This window comes from Maylandia zebra, linkage group LG6 (genome assembly GCF_041146795.1).
Source record: "Maylandia zebra isolate NMK-2024a linkage group LG6, Mzebra_GT3a, whole genome shotgun sequence".
NCBI lineage: Eukaryota > Metazoa > Chordata > Actinopteri > Cichliformes > Cichlidae > Maylandia > Maylandia zebra.
This window is the reverse complement of record NC_135172.1, coordinates 29,261,529-29,283,722: the sequence shown is the minus strand read 5'-3', so window position 1 is coordinate 29,283,722 and position 22,194 is coordinate 29,261,529. Positions and strand designations below refer to the sequence as shown.

The 22,194-nt window shown below is 40.9% G+C and overlaps 1 protein-coding gene across 6 annotated transcripts in view; it reads left to right on the top strand.

The window, feature by feature from the left end:
- The window catches only part of septin9b (septin 9b), a 70,948-nt gene extending 52,672 nt beyond the window's left edge, over positions 1-18,276 (top strand). For 5 of the 6 annotated variants that reach the window (XM_004567797.5, XM_004567798.3, XM_004567796.5 and 2 more), the window contains 9 exons: positions 1,765-1,941; positions 5,553-5,681; positions 5,846-5,927; positions 6,396-6,533; positions 9,867-9,984; positions 12,025-12,120; positions 12,370-12,466; positions 15,787-15,838; positions 16,299-18,276. In XM_004567797.5, coding sequence (XP_004567854.3) covers positions 1,765-1,941; positions 5,553-5,681; positions 5,846-5,927; positions 6,396-6,533; positions 9,867-9,984; positions 12,025-12,120; positions 12,370-12,466; positions 15,787-15,838; positions 16,299-16,515 — 1,106 coding nt within the window. In that variant the 3' untranslated portion in view covers positions 16,516-18,276. Of the gene's footprint in view, positions 1-1,218; positions 1,270-1,764; positions 1,942-5,552; positions 5,682-5,845; positions 5,928-6,395; positions 6,534-9,866; positions 9,985-12,024; positions 12,121-12,369; positions 12,467-15,786; positions 15,839-16,298 lie in introns of all 6 variants that reach the window. The other variant, XM_012923735.4, reaches the window with a different exon arrangement.
- Positions 18,277-22,194: the final 3,918 nt, after the last annotated feature.

Sequence of the window (22,194 nt, the reverse complement as noted above, 5' to 3'; positions counted from 1 at the left end):
ACATTCAGTTCAGTTCAGGTTTATGTATATCGCACAAGCTCACACAAGCTTCTCAGGGTGCTTTGTATTATAAATTGAAGCACCCATCTTTGAGACAGAACCAGTGATGGTCAAATGCTCCCCAATGAGCAAGAACTTGGAGACGGTGGGGTGGAAGAACTCAGTTTTAACAGGAAGAAACCTGCAGCAGGCTCAGGAAGGGGCAGCCGTCTGCTACACCGGTTAGTTGGTTGCTAAGTGGAGGAACGTAGAAAAAAAGATGACACAGAGACACCATGAACAGGAAACAACACAAACTATGGGACAATGTAGACAGATGGTAATGACATGCATTAGTGACGCATGAATGCGCAGGGAGTCGACAAAAGTGAGTGGAGAATGGGACGTCCCCCAGCAGCCTGAGCCTATAGCAGCATAACTAAAGTTATGGTGGTTAAGGGCCAACCCTAACTGTAAGGTTTAACCAAAAGGAAAGTTGTCAAGGTAGTCTGATAGCACTGCAGCCATTCCTGTTTGAAAACTCTTATTTAACTTCCTACCTTCTCGTCATGCATGTAGTTTACCTAATTTTTGTGTTATATCTATTAAAATAACTGGGTATCGGTGAACATGTGTGCACTGTTTTTCTAATCTTGGCTAAGGGAAGCATGCATGACTTGTAAAGTAGAAAAGTCTGTGGTTTTCAGGCTTGTGCTGACTAATGGTGTCCACTTGAGAGTGGACACCCACAATCTTGTGAGTCTTTGACTTTCAGCCTCTGTGGGTAAATCTCTGTTTTCTATGCCTGTAAACAACCAGCATGGTATCAATATAAAAACAAAACGCTCACAAAAAAATGTTTTTGTCTTACCCATACCCAGGAAGAGAGAAACTCTGAGCAGGGAGCAGTATCAGAAAGTTCATTGTCATAACTGCTTCATTTATATTTATAGCGTTAAAAGGCATGATGCTGCAGAAAGCACTTTATGGACAAGCTGTTGTTTTAGCGTGCCTCATATAAAGATAAATCCAGGATGGCTGTAACAGATTCAGTTTCAGGTACACGTCTGTGGTTTGTAGTGTCTTTGACTGCAGACCTCACGCAGGCATCGGCACACGCTGTCACAGTACAGGAAATGATATCTCCTCCTACCATAGGAGTGAGTCTTGCTGTTGATGCAAGCACATACTAGTACAGTTGGTAGGGTTGAACTGTTTTTTTTATTTTGCCTGTTGCAGCAGTGCTTTGGCACACAGCCTTCGCCTTCAATTGATCCGCCTTAAAGTGAGGTAAGCTGTGATTTATATTTGGTCGCTTCTTCCACCGAGGTCTGTTTCTTTTGTCTTCCTTATTAGTTTATCTTTACTGCAAAACACAGCTGCATTGTTTGACTGTGGCTCCAACTTCCACATCATTATTTTTTGAAAAAGTCAACAGCTTTTGTGCAATGGGTTGCTAGCGTGAGGTGGTTGCTGGAAAGTTTCTTGTTCTTCTATAATGTCTCATTTACACAGTAACTTGTAAAAGGGGGTTGGTGCTATGAATTTTGAGTCTGGTATCCTGTTTCACACAGGAAGTCAGCCTCTCAGATGAGTATCGTGTATGATTTGCACTCCTAACTTGGTGTTCACTGCAGTTAATAAGGTTTCACTTGAATTTATGTTGCTTGTTCAAATGTACTAAATTTAAACGTTAACTTCATAAACTAATGTGCTCAAACATCAAGCTTTGGGGATAAACACCAACAAAATACACTAATTTGTCCCCCTCTTTGTGTCCCTTAGGGTCAGAGGTCAATCTGAGCCATAGCAACATGTCTGAAGCCACCAAGCCCCAACCTCAAGCTAAGGGGGAGAAGACCCCGATCAGCGACACCAGCTATGTGGGCATCGATGCCATCCTGGAGCAAATGAGGAGGAAGGCCATGAAACAAGGCTTTGAGTTCAATGTCATGGTTGTGGGTGAGTAAGACACACAACATTACCCAGTGAAAACCTGTGCTGTTGACTCTAACCCTGTCTTGTCAAATTAAATGGCCAGAGGGGCCGATGGCGCGATATGGCAGCCTCGCTTCTGTCAGTCTGCCCCAGGGCAGCTGTGGCTACAACTGTAGCTGCCTCCACCAGTGTATGAATGTGAGAGTGAATGAATAGTGGTATTGTAAAGCGCTTTGGGTGCCTAGAAAAGCGCTATATAAATCCAATCCATTATTATTATTATTATTATTATTATTATTATTAAATGGAGAAGCGGGGGATGCTAAAGATGCTAAATTATGGCATATAAAAAAGATAATTACAGTGAGTAAAGGTGGTCGCTTTCGTACAAATCTGTGGAATGATGTAAAGGCCTAATTCTAAATGTTTTCCTCCCATCTAGTCTGACCTCACACTTTAATGTTTATTATGCCTTCATGTTAGATTTGAATATAACTATGTAACCAGTTTAAACTAGCACAGATGTGTCCAAGAAGGCTTGAAGCTGTAATTGCTCCCAAATGTGGTGTGTTTGCAACAGATATTGTCCCAGTCCTGATTTCAGCAAAGCAAAAAAAAGGGGGGGGAATCACATGGGAGTCATTTAAAACTTTTCAGTTTGTGCAGCAACAACTCAAAATGCAGAACAAAGCAACGAAAGAAGAGTTGTGGTTCAAGTAACACATGAGTCAGCATTTAACTGAGACGCAACACACATCAGGAGCACACATATCGCCAGTTAAAAGAGGACATGCTTGGTTTGCTTGCTGTCGATTCAGAAAATCGCTTTTTATATCTATTACGAGGCTGCCGTAAAGAGCAAAGGCAGGACGAACCGTGCGTGTTTGATAGTGTGGTTCTACTTCCCTTGTTCTGGTAACAGTCAGCTAACGTGGCGACTTCCTCAACAAGCTCTCTTTTTGAGTGTCCACAGTTTATCAGACAAACACTCTCACTTGAGAGGATAAACTTAGGCTGTCAGGCTGAGTAATTGCTATAACGATGGTGATTACTCTGACAAGCTGAAGCACACACTCTGTGTGAGACTTCACGTCCTCAGAAAGCAGCTACGCACCTCCAGTTAAGCCTCACCATCAAAGTGTCAGTACATCTATCCAATCCTGCACCTGTGTGCATACATGCATACAAGAGACACAGACCTATGCTAATGTTGCTTATAAACAAAGGAATGTTATCAAGCTACATAACAATCAGAGATTTTATCTGTTTTGTTTGTTGGTACTGGCCTGTTGGAAGTAACTGTAAAACTCTGATTTGAGGCTCTTCGGGGCTATGTTTAGTACGGTGGCATGTCAGTGCAGCTTCATGGAAATGGATCATAGCATGGCAAATGAGGGCTGCTGCATAGTTACTGTTTATTGCATTGAGTGTGAAGTGAGAGTGTCAGATTTATATTGAGAGCATGATGGTGGAACATGACTCACCGAACGTTTATTTTCTGAGTAAACACAAAAAGCTCCCGAGTGAAACAGCAGCGCGTTTCAATCTCTGTGAGATTTGCATCCCTGCTTACACATTTGTGTTGTTGCAGGAAAACTGCAGATTTCTACCCAACATTGACATGTTTGCTTGCAGTGCCCCAAATGCATCAAGGATAACTGAAAATTAACTGATAAAGTCTATCGCTGTTAAATAACGCTCACTAGGAAAAGAAAAGGCAAGTTTCAACCGGCACGAGGCGTCTTGATTGCCAAAGGGAGCTTTAAAGTACATCACTATAGCAACGTGTCAAGTTCCTCGGGCAATGTGTTAGCAAACACCTAGCACACGATTGGCATCTACTTCTTACTTTCCGTTCAGTGCTGGCCTGCCATTGGGTTCTGACTGTTTTGACAGCAGGGTGTGCATCATTTTGGTGATAATTGTGAGACTGTCTTCAGCTCTTGCTCAAGGCCATGAAACACAGTAGGAATCTGGCTACCGTGTGTAGTCAGATTACTACTGTTTTGTTGTTGTTGTTGTTTTTTTCTGTAGTTAGATTTGTTAGATTTCTTTTAGTTAACGTTAAGAGATAATCTATTCCCATTCTAATAAAGTTCCTGCTGGCTAACAGATTTGCTATTTGAGTGGTTAGTTGAAATGTAAAAGGTTAACTGGTGTTGGTCTTGTCCCTTGTGGTCTTGTGGTATTCAGAGAATGCATTTGACCCTAATTTCTCCCCTCAGCTACCTAGTCCTGGCCAATGTGTCTAAGTGTGTATGTCAGTAGAAGAAGGAAAGAAAATGGGACCATGTGCTTGTGGGTTAATGCATACAGCAGAGCAGACTGCATGTGAAGTGTGTGCTAAAGAGGCAGTGTGTTTATGTAAGGTGAGAGAGAGGCGGTAAAGGCCACCAAGAGGGGTCACAAAGGGACTGGCAGCTTGGCGACTCTCCATATGCCCTATCAGATACCCACAGAGTCTACATTTAGGATAGGAAATGTGGGACATGGCACACAGAGTGGGTCTGTGTGCAGTGACCCGTTAATCCGGTTACTCCTAATGTTTCAAAATGATGCTAGTATCAAATCAAGATTTTCGCTTCCACCTTGTATTATTTTCGTCCAGTCAAAGGAAACCAACTCGTTGTTGTTTCAGCACAAGCACGCATTTGTTTAGTCGATGTTTCCATTGGCTAAACAAGCAATGAATAGCATCACAGTATCGCTGTAAGTCACCTTTAACTTCATAGACTCGCCATGTTGGCATCCTCTGTCCACAAGTTCGACATATTTACTATCTGACAATCGTGCGTGTCATGGTTTTAAATAATGATGTCGTCAGGCATACAGCTAATGCTTAAGCCAGTCAGAGTAAAGTTGAGCTACAGGAAAGGGAGCTACAGCAACTGTGAATTATGCAAATCTACCTCAGTCTTTAGAGTAAAAATGTAGAAGTGGAAATGAGCAGATTGACTAAATTTTAAATTCATTTGGAAGTCAAAAAAAGAAACGTAGCCGAACGACTCTGGATACCATACTATGCAGGTGCACATTTTTTGAGGCTATTAGATGTCGGAGTATAACTCTTGTACTGATTAATAAATACTAAATGTAATGTATTGACAAGTATGATAAGTATACACTGTGGAAGGGGAAATTGCATTTTTATTCATGGTATCAACAGCAGTGGACCTTTTTTAATTAAGTAAGAGAAATGACACTATAATATTGTATAATAAGTATATATGCACTTTCTACTTAGTTTCCACCCACCCCATCTCACTAAGACCATATTCAGTAGAATTATATAATACTGGAGACACAACGTAAGAGGATTCAGCCCCTAGTGGGTGATGTATCTTGTGTATGTCTGCATCTCTGTGTGTGGTCTGTACAATACTGTGGCGTCCAAAGGTGGCTCTTCTGGGGGCTATAACGAGGCTCCCAATGCAACTACACACCCACCACACAACCCATGCAGAAGAGCGTAAGGTCCTGTTATAAGATGTAGTTTTCCCCACTCTGAGGTTTTAAAAAAGAGAAGCTGAATTGTGCTTTTGTCTTCAGAGGGATTTCCCTTCTGACCGCCTAAGATGGTTGTTTTCCTACTTTTACTAAATGTTGCATGTTCGTCTGTTCGTTTTTCGGATCAGGGCAAAGCGGCCTGGGAAAGTCCACTCTGATGAACACGCTGTTCAAATCCAAGGTGAGCCGTAAGTCTGTGCAGCCCAACGTGGAGGAGAGGATCCCCAAGACAGTCGAGATCAAGTCCGTCAGTCACGGTATGCCGTGTTTTGTAGCCTACCACCTGATGCAGCACATATTGCATTAATAATATGAAATATGGGCTTTCTGTCTAATCTGTCATTATAAATATATAAACGGTACATCGTTCTGGCAAAAGTGAAGTGTCCTAAATTACACGAATCACTTTTTCTTTCTGTAGATGTTGAAGAGAAAGGTGTTAGGATGAAGCTAACAGTTATTGACACTCCTGGCTTTGGGGATCAAATCAACAATGAAAACTGGTGAGCCCAGACTTGATCTACCTGCCTACAATCACTTCCTGTACTTATTCAATTTGTCTCAAAGCTGAAACTCAATTTCTTTCTGTTTTTGTTTTTTTTAAACACTTTTTCCATTTTATTTTGTTTAATCAAGACGGTGGATTTCATGTTATTATTTTATAATTTAAGTGTTGAGGAAATGTGATTCAGTTTTTGTGTAAGTAAAATATGCATGATTTAATTAGAAGTTATAATGTCTTAAAAGTGTCTTTAGCATTACAGGAACATTTGCCTCCCTGGAGGCAATGCTGCATGTTATAATATCGCTATATCACCGAAAAGGAAAAAAAAATCCGTAGTTTTTTCTTTACAAATTTCTTTGGAGCTTATAAGTTAATGTTGCAGAACAAAAGGAGTCACTGTAGCAGAGTAACTGTTTACAAGAGGTTTTGAGGTAATAGTTTCTTTCCTTAATTTTCTTTGTTACAGCTGGCAACCCATCATGAAGTTCATCAATGACCAGTATGAATCCTACCTGCAAGAGGAAATCAACATTAACAGGAAGAAAAGGATCCCAGACTCCAGGGTGCACTGCTGCATATACTTCATACCTCCCACTGGCCACTGGTAAGAGCCTGTATTAAAATGATACAAGCTCCTACTCCTTTTTTCTCACCACAACTACAGAGGGTCTTCAGGGGACCTCCCCCGACCTATTGTCTCTTTCTAGCTCTTTAACCACATCGCTTTCCTGGTCTTTTTCATCTCACTCTCTAATGACCACATGTGGAACTCGTTCTCTCCTCAAAGACACGTAAGAGTCACTCGAAGGGTCACATTTCACAAAGAAACTGAACTCTGCAGCTTCCGCTGTATTCCTTTCATTCTGAGCCGTCTCTCTCTTAAATATCTCTCGGCTTTATCATCTGTGACTGAATAGAGAGATGTGATATCGAGCAGTTGACGGAAACTTGATGATGAAATCCAGTGCGACAGTGGTCGGAGACGAGCGTGTTTCACTGAGCCGCCAAATGTGCAAAAGACGTGGTTGGAGGCTAAAGCAGAAACAAAATGGTGTGAATGATTCTAACATACCAAAGTGTGGACCAAAAGAGTGCAGGTGTCTCATTTAGCAACTAATGCTAGTGTCCTTGTGTTACCTCAGGAGCAAGAAAGATACTGTCTCTTGAGTGTGTGTGATTGATAAAGCCACCTTGGCTTTAAAATATTGTACATATGTGAATTAAAACACTCAAAGCTTTAATGCGCACCAACTGTAAACACCCATTAACTGGCTTTCTTACCGCAGATCCAACCCAGTCGCATATTTCTGTGCACCAATAACTCAACAGTTGTCCACTTAAATGTTTTTCAAGGATCGAGGGATGACATGTGCGAGCCCCACAGTTTGACAGACCCCCTCATCATCTGCTCATGTCACCACAGCTGTTGCTTCAGCGAGTGTGTGTTCGTGTGTACCCTTGTTCTTGTAAAGCAGGGCGCAGGGAGTGGACTCAAGTGGGCAGTGGGCATGCTGAAACTTGCACGGGTGCGCATATGTGGATACCCTGAATGTGTTTGTGGATAATTGTGCTTACAGCTGCAGAGTTCAGTCCACCCTCTTCTATTGTGACTGTGCATTGCTTCTCTTAGTGCCTAAATCCTCCAGCGTCATCTTTGTAATCATAGTATTGCTGCAGGTCAGATACTGCTCATAAGCAGAGGTGCCCGCTTTGCAAAAATTCACACCTTTTTTCTTAATCAAAAGTTATAAACATCTGTCAGGAAGTGATCTTCCTTACAGCTATCCAGAGAGTTGTATGCAAGAATAAAGGAGACATCTGCTGGGGCTACCGTTGGAGTATGGCACGTGGTAGAGAGTTCCTGTTTGGTAGTTTCATACGTACATATAAGGATACTTACAAACCTACGGCAGATCTTTGCAGTTGTTTTTTTTTTTTTTTTTAACTTAGTAGAAGTGATTCACAAATAAAATAAGAACATAAGTCCCTGAAAGAATCACAAAACTCTTACCCTATTATGCTCTGCTTGCTTATTTTCTCATTTTAAATTCTCACAGTAATGTTAGCTGAAGGTTTTTTAAATGAGGCCTGTTACCAATTACCCAGACACAATGCCAAAGGCTTCTGGATGCCTGCGCCATGTGACCAAGAATGACAGGAAGCAAAATGACGACAGATTGAGCTTTCATAAGCCTCTATCGTTGGAGATGTGCATTTCGGTTGCTACTGTGGTTTCGGATCGAAGAGCAGCGCTCAGTGAAGCAAGACACAGCCTTGGCATCAAAGAAGCCATTTCCGATAATGGCAGCATCAGGCACATTATTTTCATGTTGTCACGAGAAAACAAAGACTCCACTTTGGCTCTCGTCAACTCCGAGCTGGTTTTCTGACCCGTTGCTGAAATGGTGGGAGGGGAGTGCTGCTCGCAGTGTGGTTGGTTGTTTTCTCCTCATTTCATTTGACCACCGAGCTAACCATTCTCAGTTCATTTAAACGTCACTGCTATGTTCTTCGACTTGCTAGACAGAAGGATTTATTCATGCATGCACAGACATACAGTTGTACGTCTGTGCATGCATCCATGTTTAATTTATAAAGCCTGTCCATGCTGCATATGTTGCGGTAAGAGTGCATGTGTACATCTGAAAGTGTGCATGTATGCTCTGTCATGCATGTGATGCTGCACACATGTACATATAGCCCCAGTTTATTTATGCACTGACACACATGGATCGTGAGCCACAGTTTTTCTTTTTTTGGAGGGGGGGATATCCTTCCTGTCTGCGTATTTATTTCACGTGACATTTTGCCCCCTGAGCATTTGATGCCTCGCTTATTCTGCATCGCTCCTCTCTCTTTACCTCTGCTGCTCTGTTTCTCTTGTCCTGTCTCTGTGCTCTGTGTAGCACAAGCTCATCCCATTTTGATGGTGACATGTCTGTCAGTTGCTCTGGAGAACTTGCCTGGCATCCTTCCTCCCTCCAGCTGCCTCTGGGTCTTTGAACCAGGCTGGCTGAGGTTAATTGGAGGGCAGAGCAGACAGCATGAAAGGAAACTGTGTGCAGCAGCAACTGGAGGCAACATGGAACAACAGTGTGCACACTGACGGTCCTAATCATTGCTACGCTAGGCACGATTACAGGCTGCTAAAGGAGAAACGTAAACAACTTTAATCAAACACACTGTTAAGATGTGAAAGATTCACAAAGCCAGTGAGGAGGAATGCTTTTATCTAAACTGGCTTTGAGTTAGGCGAAAGCAGGATATTAAGGACAAATGGGGAAAATGGTGAACCTGTCAAAATGAGAAAGCCCCTCTGTGTGTTACAGCGACATGGTTTCAGGGCGAACAGAAAGACTGCAGTGGACCATGACTGCTCTCTAGTGGTTGTTCTCTTTCCTTACAGTCATGTCAGTTCTTAAATATAACTTCCAGTTGCCTGTTTGGAGCAGTGAAGTACATGTAATTAACCACGTTTGCTATTTTTGGTGCAGTCAACTACTGAAAAGAAACAGTTTGAGTCCCCCCCGTTCTTCTCTTTTACTGCAAGCCAGGCATTGGTCAGTGCTCACACTGGAGAACATCATCAGGCGCAAGCTCCTGGAATTATTGATTATTTCATATTATTAGCAAACATTTGGAATATTTTATTTAGGTACCTGCCTAACTGATTGATCCTGTATGTGGCGATTCCTGTATACAATATCTAAAACCTAAACTGACGTTCCTGCACTTTTAATTAAATTATTATTACTATTCACTTAAAAATGAAACAAGGTGTTTACATCTTGGTGTCTTTTTATCTGTAGTATAAATTGCTTTGTCCTTCCATAGTGTAAGACCTCTTAATTTAGAACCTCCTTGCGCATTTATGTGTAAAATATGAATTATTTTACTTAAAGTAAAATTGAATTTTGTTGTCTTTTTCATCTTCCAGTCTTAGGCCTCTGGATGTGGAGTTTATGAGGCATCTCAGTAAGGTGGTCAACATCGTTCCTGTCATTGCCAAGGCCGACACTCTCACCCTGGAGGAGAGGGACTCCTTTAAAAAGACGGTGAGAGAAGTGTGTTTGCATGCATTGCTGGGTCTTGGTAACTGCATCGTGTTAGCTGTGTGCGAGACCTGGCTTGCAGTAGCCTGTAGGAGCGCTTCAGAGTGTGCTTAAGATAAATAAATGCAGTGCGTTGGTAGATCGGACGACAGAGTGTGTTCATGAACACAGGTGTGTTCAGTAACCAGTAATAATCATTAATCACTGGTGTATAGAAGCTGCCAGGCTTAACCACAAACTGAAGCCATCTGTGCAAACTCACACTCCATCCATCCTGGGAAATACTCTATTATCTCTGTGAACTGTGAACATTTTAAGCTCTTATTAATTACAGATATTTAAGAACTGTTTATCTAAGCAACAATCCAAGAGATTTAAGCCCACTTTCCAGCTAAGCAGACAGGCTCTTCGTTTGGCTACCACTGAATTATGGGGTGAGCATACAATACAGCCAAGCTCAAAGAGGTCTCCACTGTGCAATAAAACATGACTAGAATTAAATGAGTTCAAAATTAGCATTTTAGTAAACCCTGAATATTCATCAGTTTCTCTAAATAATCTGAGATAATTTGCCCGTTTTTGATACGTGAGTTTATTTTTTCATTGTTAAGTCCCATACTGTTTTTTTTTAACGCCGCAGAGCTTTTATACATGCAGTTACGGTTCCCAAACTAAACAACATAATGAATTTTATGATCTCCTGGCTTTTCCTCTATTTCAGCAACATGATGGGCATTTTTTATTTTTGGCAAATGGCAAGAAATCTTTATTGTCACTGAAGTTTTTTAAGCACATTTTAGCAAATGCATCCAGGCTAACCACTGTAAATCTGTGCAGGCTTTCATCCACAGAGTGTAATTTGGGGGTATATTTGGCTTTACAGTCAACACTTTGACTTGTAAACCTGACAATCTGTAGCCTCACACCGCTCACCTTCTTATCATGGCTTTCCCTGCTAAACAGATTCCTGCTTCACCTGGGTTGAGTCCCTACGTGATGCTGAATCTCTTCCTCGCTGCGTTTCTCTGCTGGATTATTTTCACTCCACAGGAGGCAGACAGCCACCTGCCTTCCTCCATCTTTTTCTCTGTGTCACATCCCTTGTTTTAAGAATGCAGACTTCCCAAAAGCTTTATTCATTTTAGAGAGGTGGAAGCACAATGGGTGTCTTGGCTACCAGTCTCCCCTCTATCCCAGTAACACAGTCCAATAAGTACAAAGCAGAGTCTGCTTTCTGGTTTCTGTGCCAGGCCCTGGCAGAGAGTCGAAGCCTCGGGGCTTGTAGCTGGATTGTTTTGGTTGGCTGCACATGCTCTGTTTGACCCTGAAGATTATTGACTAAAAGCTTCTCGTGCCAGTTTTTTTTTCCCTCCCATTATCCCCGCAGCAACTTAACATGCAACCAGAACAAGCTGAATTTTTTTTGTTTTGTTTTTTATTAAATGTTGGGTCTCGGTGTGTTCAACTATGAATGTGTGTTCACATAACCACCGCTGATGTGGCTTTTTTGTAGGATTTCACTTGGTTCGCATCCTTTAATGTAACCCTGAGAAAGCTTCTAAGGATGCACAATAAAAATGTTTGATCAAGGACCAAGTGGAAATTGTCAGAGTAGTAATTGTGGGAGTGAACAGTCATTCATTAAAAGGACATTTCTCTCAGAAACTTTCCTGCGCCCGTGCCCGAGTTTTAGTCGTTTTAAAAGCATGCTGAAATTGAGGGGTGGAGATTTTATGAGCTGTACCTCTGTCTGGATGTCAGACTTCTCAAGAAAGTCTGTTGTTAACCAGCGTGTCCCTGCCCCTTTCTGTCACGGGTATCAACAGCTAGCTTATATTCTGTTATACTGGTTTGACAAAATGCTCCAGGACACAGTCAAGTGAGTTTGTGCACAACTGCCACAGTCTCACTCTCCGTTTGTACATTTTTATCTGCGTAGACTGAAGCATCTTCATTTATATATTATGTGCCGGTGTGACTTTTTTGCATTTTTTGTCATCTTAACTTTATTGTTTTTGTGTGTCATTCTTTACTTGTGTATAGATTAGGGAAGAGCTGCGAGCCAATGGGATCGATGTTTATCCTCAGAAAGAGTTTGATGAGGATGCAGAGGACAGGATGATCAATGACAAAATCAGGGTAAGTTGATACTGCTTTGTTCATTCACTTCGAATTTTAACAGCAAACCTAAAGAATAGCATCCTGTGGCTACAGCATGGATGTAATGTAAGCCTTTGTTAGATGCAACTTTTTTGATCTCCGGTATGTGTTTCTTTGGAAAATCCATGATAACTGGGGAAATTGCAACAAGTCAAACATGACCTGAAAATGAATCGGTGCAAACACTTCAGCGTTTTCTCTTCATGTTTGCATGTGTGCACTCAACAGGAGATGACCCCTTTTGCTGTGGTGGGCAGCGACCAGGAGTACCAGGTGAACGGAAAGAGGATTCTGGGAAGGAAAACAAAGTGGGGCACCATAGAGGGTAATACACACTTGCAAATAAAACACCACAGCTGGTTAGTTTCCCTGCCAGATAATAGAAAATGAATAACAAGGTAGAACAATGTGATCATTTATTTACTGTCTCGATGTAGATCGGCCATGTCGACATGTAGCTGTCACTGCCAGTGCCACTAATTGCTCCAGCAAAGCAGTTAAAAAAATACTTGGCTTGGCCTAATAATGTTATAATGTCCATCTGGTCAAATGTTAAAACGGCCCATTTCCTGTACTCATGACTGGGTCGCACCTGTCCAGACGACAGTGCCAAAGCCATCTGACTTCACCCAATAAATAATACAGCAGCATGCAGTTACTAACTACAGTTGAGTTGTCTCACCTTGCTCATGCTGGTATTTGTGGTGGCAAAATGACCAGCAAAACCAGCAGACTGATTTTGGTGAACTTTCAGCATGTGGAAAGTTAGAGACTGCTGCTTGAAAACGTGGCCAGCTAGTTTAACCATCTGCTGTTTGAATCCTTGTTTATATAAGTTTCTCTGAGTCTGTAACTTGGGAGACGTAGGAGACAGGAGGAAAAGATTTGCAGACACTTTCTATGTCCTTTGAGATTACAGGAAGAAACATAAAACACACGCACACTGTCTCACAGACACACTTGCATGCAATAACTTCTGTGATGTGGTTTACATTTGTTGGCCGGTGCTGCACGCTCACAGTGCCAAAGAGGTTCTTAGCAAGTAACTGTACTTGCATTACTCACAATTGTGCAAGTGTGTGTGTAGAGATGGAGAAAGAGCGAGGACATCTCTCTGGACACGTAGCAAAAAGACAAAAAGCCAACGGAAGGATAGCTCAGCAGGGACCTATCACTGTTTAATAGTGTCTCCTGCTAAGGACACCCTTCAGCACAGTCCTTGCAGAGCATCTAGTTCATTTGCTGTCCTATAAATGCATTGTAATGTATAAATCATTCACCAAAAAAACCCCTCAAGCTATTTAATATCATGTAAATGATAAATGTAAATGACTCAGACTATGTTTGTTTTGTGATTCAGTGTAGCTGGGGAAACGCCCAGTGTTCACTATGAAATATGACCTTGAAATACTGTGTCTGAAACACAACAAATGTTCAGATAAACAAGAGCATTTCAATCACACAAGTATCTAAACAGTATGGTAGCATGCAAGACTTGGCGTGACGCTTCGAGCAGAAAACACTGGGATAAAAATAAAAAAATGATTTCAAAGATAAGGATTCAAATGCAAATAAACAAAATGCAGTGATTTGTAAACCTGTATTTTATTCGATAGCACATAGAAAACATATCAAATGTTTAAACTGAGAGACTCATGCTCATTTTGAATGTGATGGTAGCAACTGAAGAAAAAAGTATGGACGGAGCAACAAAAGGCTGGAAAAGTAAGTTGTACTAAGAGGAAACAGCTGGAGGAACATTTTAGATTAACTGAGATCAACTGGCATCGGGTCAGTAACATGACTGGGTATAAAAAATGGATGGATGGGTTCAACCTGCAAAAAGCTGTCTATACATTGTAGAATCATTTCAGAACAGTGGATATAAATTATTAATGAATAATAATTGCAATGACTTTGAATATTTAAAATCACTTAAAATGGACTGAGGCAAAGTGGGAAACCGTTCGGTGGTCAGACGGATCAAAAGTTGAAATTATTTTTTGAAAACACCATGTGCTCCAGACTAAAACAGAGGACCCATCTGGCTTGTTCATCAGCTCTCAGTTCAAAAGCCTGCATCTCTGATGGTGTCGGGGTGCATTAGTGGCTGTGGAATTGGCAGCTTGCACATCATGAATGGCATCATCAGTGCTGCAAAGTAAATACAGGGTCTAGAGCAACATACGCTTCACTGAGATGACCTCTTTTTCAGGGAAGACCTTGGATATTTCAGCAAGACGATGCTAAATCACATACTGGATCTATTGTAAGCACTGGTTCTGTAGTAGAAGAGTCTGGGTGCTGAACTAGCCTGCCTGTAATCCAGACCTTTCACCAAAACATCATAAAGCAAAAATATGACAAAGACAACCCAAGACTGTTGAGCAGCTATAATCATTTATCAGACTAAAATGGGACAACATTCCTCCCCCAAAAGTCCAGCAGCTGCTCTTCTCAGCTCCCAGATGTTTACAGCTGTAAACACAGCACTTCCTCATCTTTTATGAAACATTTTGCCATCAAATTCAAACTGACCTTGGTGGTACATTTTCTTAGTTTAAAGATTAATTGTTTTATGATAAATACAATATAGGTTTATGAAATTGCAATCATTGCATTCTGTTTTTAATGTACATGTCGCACGGTATCCCAATACTTTCAGGTTTGACTTTGTACTTCTAGTGTATAAACCTGCTTTATATTCAGAGGTGCATGCAGACTTTTCTTCCTCCTCAAAACATGGTACTTTGGACTTTTAACCTTTCAATTTTACATTCTGAAGATGTCCAGTCTACTCATACGAAAGCTTACAAATGAATTCTGTAGAACCGCAAGGTGAGGGAGATAGAGTACAAGAATTTCAGGACAAATGCAGTCTTGTCTGGCTAAGAGAACAGTGGCTCAGTTCTGGTTAAGCCAAGTAGTAAGAGAGCGGGAACAGGGAAAAGAAAGGGAGAGAAAGCTCCCGGACATGCCGGCACCATCATCATAAATTAGGCCTCAGAGGAGGACTAAGTCTCTATACTATCACAAGCACTGAAAATACTGTTTATTTTCAGGGGCTGTGTTGGTAACGGGTATATTAGACATACATATCGATTGATATAACAGCTCCTCACTGCTAGTTGAGGAGTAGAGCGTCTAGACACCAGCAGTTCAGCTCGTTACAAGTTGGTATCTTGTTCCCTTGATGCCGTTAATCAGCGCTCACAGGCCCAGCAGTTATTCCACTCTCCCACTTTCAAAGAGAATTAAATTTCCTGCCCTGGATTTCAAAGCTTTACTTAAGTAGTAGCCTCCTTTACTTCATTTTCACTAGACATAATCTATAATTCAAACATGTTAGGCCTACTAAAGGCACCACAAGCTTGTCATAGGGAATTTGTTAAAACGTCTTACTTAAAGTTCTCCAATACAGTGAAGAGCTCCGATGTGTTAAATTGCTGGAAAGTGGAGGAGGGAGTTATCATGGCTTAAGAAAAATGCTGTAGATGTCATGTTAGAGGACGCCCTTCAACTGGATTGTGAACGGCACTGCCATCTTGTGACCTTTTTAAGGAATTGCAAGAAAGCAGGATTGGAAAGGATTTGGGATTGTTTTGTGAATTTAGTCTCAGCGATTTGCTCTTTCTCTCTTTGCAGTTGAGAACATTGCACACTGTGAGTTTGCTTATCTCCGAGATCTCCTAATCAGGTGAGCATCCATCACACTTCTACATTTATTTTAATGTTTTTGTTTTTTAGGGGTATAGTGTGATTTGAATAAAAACCCAGCTACAGGTTCACCATTTTGCTAAATCAGAGCTCACTCTGTCTTTTAGATGTGCTGAAATGAATTGGAGACAGGAGTGATTCTATAAAGCTTCAATTTCCGACTGAAATCAATACCAATGAAATTCCTTTTGATGTTTTGAGTGCTTCCCTAGACAGTGGTAGAGCAGGCATTTCTACTCGGGTTCTTCCAATGAATCTGTGCATTTAAGCTTGTTAGTGTAGGACTGACTCCTCGCACACAGTATGCAAATACATGCGATTGTTTCCACAACACATGACCATAAATATAGAGTGATACCTGTTGTAGGCATTTCCTGTTAAGCTTGCTTTGCGGTATTTTCTCATTAGATGTAATACTCTCTTCTTCGTCTTGTTTTCAGGACACATATGCAGAACATCAAAGACATCACATGCAGCATCCACTATGAGACATATCGTGTTCGCCGGTTAAATGAATCCAACATCCTTTTCACCTCTAACCCGCCTGACCATCCTGCTGTTCAGCCAAAGGCCAATGGCCAGCCCGAGGAGCAGCCCGCCACCCCGCAGCCAAACGGAGTCGCTGCTCAGCACGAAGCCTTGTCCCACGAGATGTAGAGGGTCTAATGTGGAGCCAAATTGCCAATTTATGATATCAGGACACAGCTTGGCACAAAGCGTACACTCTCTTGCATATATTCTGTTTACAAAAACAAGCCCAGATGTACACAAACACACACACACACACACACGCATTCATGCTGTGAAGATCATTTTTATTACCAAGAAGGACTACCTAACTACATCTTTTAATTTATCAGGAAGTTACAAGAAACAGAGCGGAGAGTAAATTCCTACATTTTTCCATCCATGGAGCTGTTTTCTCATCTTTTTACATCATTACAGTTGAAAGCAAAATCACATCCTCGCTGTGGGCCACAATATCATACAGTGATCTATTTCTTTCTTACTTTCTTTTAGTTCGTTTTCCCGTCATGATAACTGTCAAGTCCAATCTACATTCAGGATTGTTTACAGAAATCCACAGAAGTCATCCACACACACAGATAATCGAAATTATGGGTCGACAGAAGTGTTGGCGAGCCAAGGCTGCACGGATGAGGAGAAATGTCATGTTGCAGAGTACAGTAGAGCTTTTGAGATGCCAGTAGATTAGCTCTAAACTACACCTAACTTAGTGCCACTGACCCAGTAAGACTTGTGTTGTGGTGTATAGTATTGTATAGTCGCTAGGGTTAAGTAGGGATATGTAGGTTAGGCTTATAGTGTTACAGAGAAAGTAAAGATATTGTTGACACCTCCGCATTGTAGAATTAAACAGACAAGCGGTAGCAGTGTGGAGTAGCTTTTGGAAACAACGAGTCTTGTAATTTTCCAGTGTTTTTAGGATGTTTTTTAAAACCCTCCCCCCTTTTTTTGCCAAACAATATTGTCTCTTTCCATATAATGCCAATGTTGTGTAATACAGTCATTTTGCATTGCTCTTTTACTGTTGTATTTTAATTGCTAATGTTCTAATTTTATTGTGTAAGATGGGGGTGCAACTGTTATCCCATGCAGCCGTTTTGTCCTTTTTTTTCTGACCAAATAAAAGTCCATTTTCTTTTCTAAAGAGAAGCACATACAGTATACAGTATAGATCTGATTTTATCAATAGGTATTTATGTGTGTGTTTAATGTAATCACTTTAATTCATCGTTGATTCCAGCTGTTGGCTTCCGGTTTGTTGCAGGTCTTAACCAGTGATGATAATTTAGATTTAGAATATGTTTGGGTTTTTTGTATCATGCAGTATTTTGTACGCTGTTTGTGAGACTTTACCGTACCTGGCAACCAGTAACTTTCCAAGAATTGATCATTTTGTACATTGAATTTTATTATTTACAATCAGTCATGCCAACAAATAATGGGAAGACGGTGACTTTTACATTGCAAGCTTACATCATTTCATCAGAGGCAGATGTCCCTCGCAGTTGTGGCAGAACAATTTGTACCTAAAAGCCTGAAATGATACCTCTAAATGTTGCCTGTCATATCATATGATATACATCACGTGATTATATTCTTTGGGGGGGGGAAGTATTTTTAAAAGCTCATGGGATATTTTATAGAGACTACATCTAAATATACCATTCTAATTTCCAAAAGAGAGTCAACAGTATAATTGAAGTCAAAGATATTTTCATTACTTAAGAGTAAAGAAAAGAAAAACAAAACTATTGTTTATCAAGAGAAAGTTATTGGGTTACACTGTTTACCGTTGTATAGTTCTTGTGTAATTTGTCATGGTATTATAGATCAAGGTTTATCTTTGATATGCTATCTCAAAGAATAAAGATTGATATTTTTATTGTTTAATAGTTGTTTATTTTTTTTCTCCAAAATGTACAAATGAAGAAGGGTAGAGGTCATTTTTTACTTTGGGCCATTCATTTCATTTTTGAAAAGCAGTCCTCACAGTGTTTACACTCCTCACAGCATGCTAGTATCTCATCACTTACCGCCTACGGTTAAAAGGATAATCATTTCAAAAATTCTAATTTCAGTTTACCGTATTTCCCGGACTACAAAGCGCACCTGAATATTAGCTGCACAAGCTAAAATCAGGGGAAAATCCTGTTTTGTACATACATTAGCCGCACCTGACTAAAAGCCGCAGGGTTCAAAGCTTGTGCAAAAAGTAGCGGCTTATAGCCCGACAATTACGGTACTCCTTTTTTTCATATTTAAGACTACACCTCATATACCTGGTTTTTGAAGGCAGATCTTTCCCCCCCCAATCAGTTAAATGAAAGTCAAAAGTTAATTGAGCAAAACTTATTTTGGGTACAGCCGTTTAATTCAGTTCAGTTTTATTTATTTATATGGTGCATAATCCCCATTCATAATTATAGAAAGAAATCCCAACAATCAGGTGATCCCGTAAGAGCAAGAACTTGGCGACAGTGGGAAGGAAAAACTCCCATTTAGGAAGGCAGGAACAGACCTCCAGAGTCAGCGATCGTTGAGTGAAGATGAAAAACTCAGGGCATCATGAGAAGCCCCCAGCAGCCAAGGCCTAATGGTGTGTAACAAAGTGAGGACTCGGGGTAATCCGATCGAGCCATAACTTTAAGCTTTATCAGAATTGAAAGTTTTGAGCCTAATCTTAAAAGTAGAGAGGGTGTCTGTCTCCTGAATCCAAACTGGGAACTGGTTCCACAGAAGAGGAGCCTGAAAGCTGCTTCTCATTTTACTTTTAAATCCCCTCAGGAAGCACAAGTAAGCCAGCAGTCTGAGAGCGAAGTGCTCTATTGGGGTGATATGGTACGATGAGATTTTTAGGATAAGATGGAGCCTCATAAGTCAAGTCCTAATATGTGAGCAGAAGGATTTTGAATTCAATTCTGAATTTAACAGGGAGCCAAGAGAAGAAGAGGGGAGACGCCAGTATAGGAGAAATATGCACTTTCTTTGTAATCCCTATCAATAATACGTTGTTAACTCAAGATCAACCAGGCTACTTTGAGCTGATAGAACCAAGGCAAGCAGTAGAGCATCTCTAAACCTTTGAAGCAGATGGGCTTCGGTAGCAGACCACCCTGGGTAACATTTCTGTCAGCTAAGAACTGGAAACTAAAGCTGCATTTCACATGGGCCCATCAAAATTGGACATAAGGAGATGGAAAAAGTTTGCTTGGTCTCATGAGTCTTGATTTCTGCTACGACACTGATGGTAGGGTCAGAATTTGACATAAGCAACATGAAAGCATGAATCCAGCCTATCTTGTATCAGTGGTTCGGGGTTGTGGTGGTGTAATGGTGTGGGAGGTATTTTCTTAGTACACTTTAGACCTTTAGGGCAAAATAATGAGCATTGTCTAAAGCCACAGCCTGAGTTTTGTTGCTAATCATCCCTTTGCAACCACAGTGTATCCATCTTTTGATGGCTGCTTCCAGCAGGATAAGACACCACATCACAAAGCTCAAGCCATCTTAAACTGGTTTTGAACATGATAACGAGTTCACTGTACTCAAATGGCCTCCACAGTCACCAGACCTCAATCCAGCTTTGGGATGTGTTGGGACAAGAGATTTATATTATGGATGTGCAGCCAAATCTGCAGTAACCACGAGGTGATGTCACGTGACTATGAATCAAAATCTCTGAAGAATATTTCTGGCACCTTGTTGACCCTGCGGCAGTTCTGAAGTCAGAGTTAAATATATCACTAACTATATTGTTATATTGTTGTACTGTTGTTACTGTTTTTCACTTATCAAACTGTGCAAAGCAAGAATAAAAAAATCAAAAAACTCTATTTAAATTGAAGAAATGACACTGAGTGTTGTTAATGAAGTAATCTCTAAATGACTAACTTTTTTCTGGTGGATATAAAGCACACCAGGTCGCACATATGCTTTCTGAGCCGAGTCAGTCATTGCGATGTTATGATAAAGGTACTGACAAAAAGAAATAATTTCCTTTTCTGAGTGCAGTTCCTAATAGCTTTCAATCATGTAATATACTGACCATCAAGCACCGCATTCACAAAACAAATCCAACTGAGAGGAAATATGTCTTTGCAGCGGCATCACACCATGCCCACATAGCACCGGTTTAATAGGGCTTTTCATTTACACCTCCTTTCACACTTTCTCAACTATTCTGTCGATTGTAACGTGTTGACACCGTTGCTTGTCGAAGGTCATTGTCATCCTTTCACACGTTGCAGCTCCTGCTGGTGCTTTTGCAGCCGTCTCTTGTGTTAGATTCAGTCCTCGGTTTGAAAGTCCTCTTTGCCGAGGACGACGCCGCTCTGGTGACAAATGACAAATGTGAAGGTGAGAGACAATGAAATTTGCAGAAAGATCAGTATCTACTGAAAACTCGCGTAACTTTGACACCTCTGTCTAAACAGTTTCCCTGGCAGCCACCCAAAGTCATGAAGGTGAGTGATAATGACATCTCTGACACTGCTATGACAGTGCCAGATTCACTGGCTAGCAGAGGCAGACCAATTTATTGGTGCATATAAACTGACATCTGTACTTTCTCACTGCTGCCGTTCGTCTCCTACAGTTAGCCGTTCCAGTGGAAATCGTACATCAGAGCAATAAAGTGGGCAAGAGGTGGCCTTTCACAGACTGCCTAAAACTAAACTTTCAGAATCACTAAGCAGCAGTTACTAAGCAAGTGTAAAGCAGAGTGTTTACATTTAATGACACCAGAGCAGATTTGCTGTGAAGCCAAGCTGGTTATTTTATGTCACAGAAATAGACTGTCTAAGCCAAAGATATAAACAACTTGGCAATGCCAAGTGCCTTGCTAGAAGCATCTGCACTTTAACAAGCTGATATGTTTCACCACATGGCCTTCATCAGGATTAAGAAACCAGCATGAAAACATAACACACAGAGCAATATATGTTAATGGAAAGGAACCAATCATTTCACTGTGCTGATGATACTTTAGGATATATACATTCAATTTTGGGATATTTTTTATGAGATATATCTTACATGTTCTGTGTGCCTATAATAAATATTATGAAATCAAAGTAGGTTTTTATCACTGTTTTGTGTTTTGATCTCAAATTCACCAGCATAAACAAGCAAAAAAAGGCCTGTCTCTGCTCTTTTGGGAGTGGAAATTATCAATATCCAATGAGGTCCATGATACATATTTTATATTGTATAGTGCAAACACATTACCAAAGTGCTGCTGCTGCACACAGCTGTTTTCCTCCTTTGTGGCTATTGATAGGTGCAGTTCTCCAGCAATGTTTGTATGACAGCCTTGGAGACAGGAGGACAGCTGCCCTCCTCTCCCACTGCATTACTGCAGGAGTGCCGCTAGCAGGCAAACCCAACGTTAGCACGGTTAGCTGTTGGCACTAATGACAAGAGAAACTGAATGTTGCTAATGCAGTTTGGTGCAGGTGGATTAAAACTTTTGCCAACTTCTTTTCAAAATATGAGTAAGATGACGAAAACATGGTGTTAATAATGACCGAAACACTGTTGTGGCCTGGTTGGTTCGGAGGTTGAGAGGAAGAGTGGCAGGATGTGGGAGGAGAGGGAGGAATTTCATCTGAAGTCTTGTCACTGAAAAAAAGAAAAAAAGGGAGTTTCTGCATCAGGTATGTTTTTATTTATTTCTCTTTTCCATCTTAAGTTTTGCCAACCATCTAATTTATACATTTGCGCCATTGTATGTGCAACAGACATAAATAAAAGTAGACTTCTGCTGTACTGTTTGTGATTAGACTATTTCATACACTGATATAAGGATCA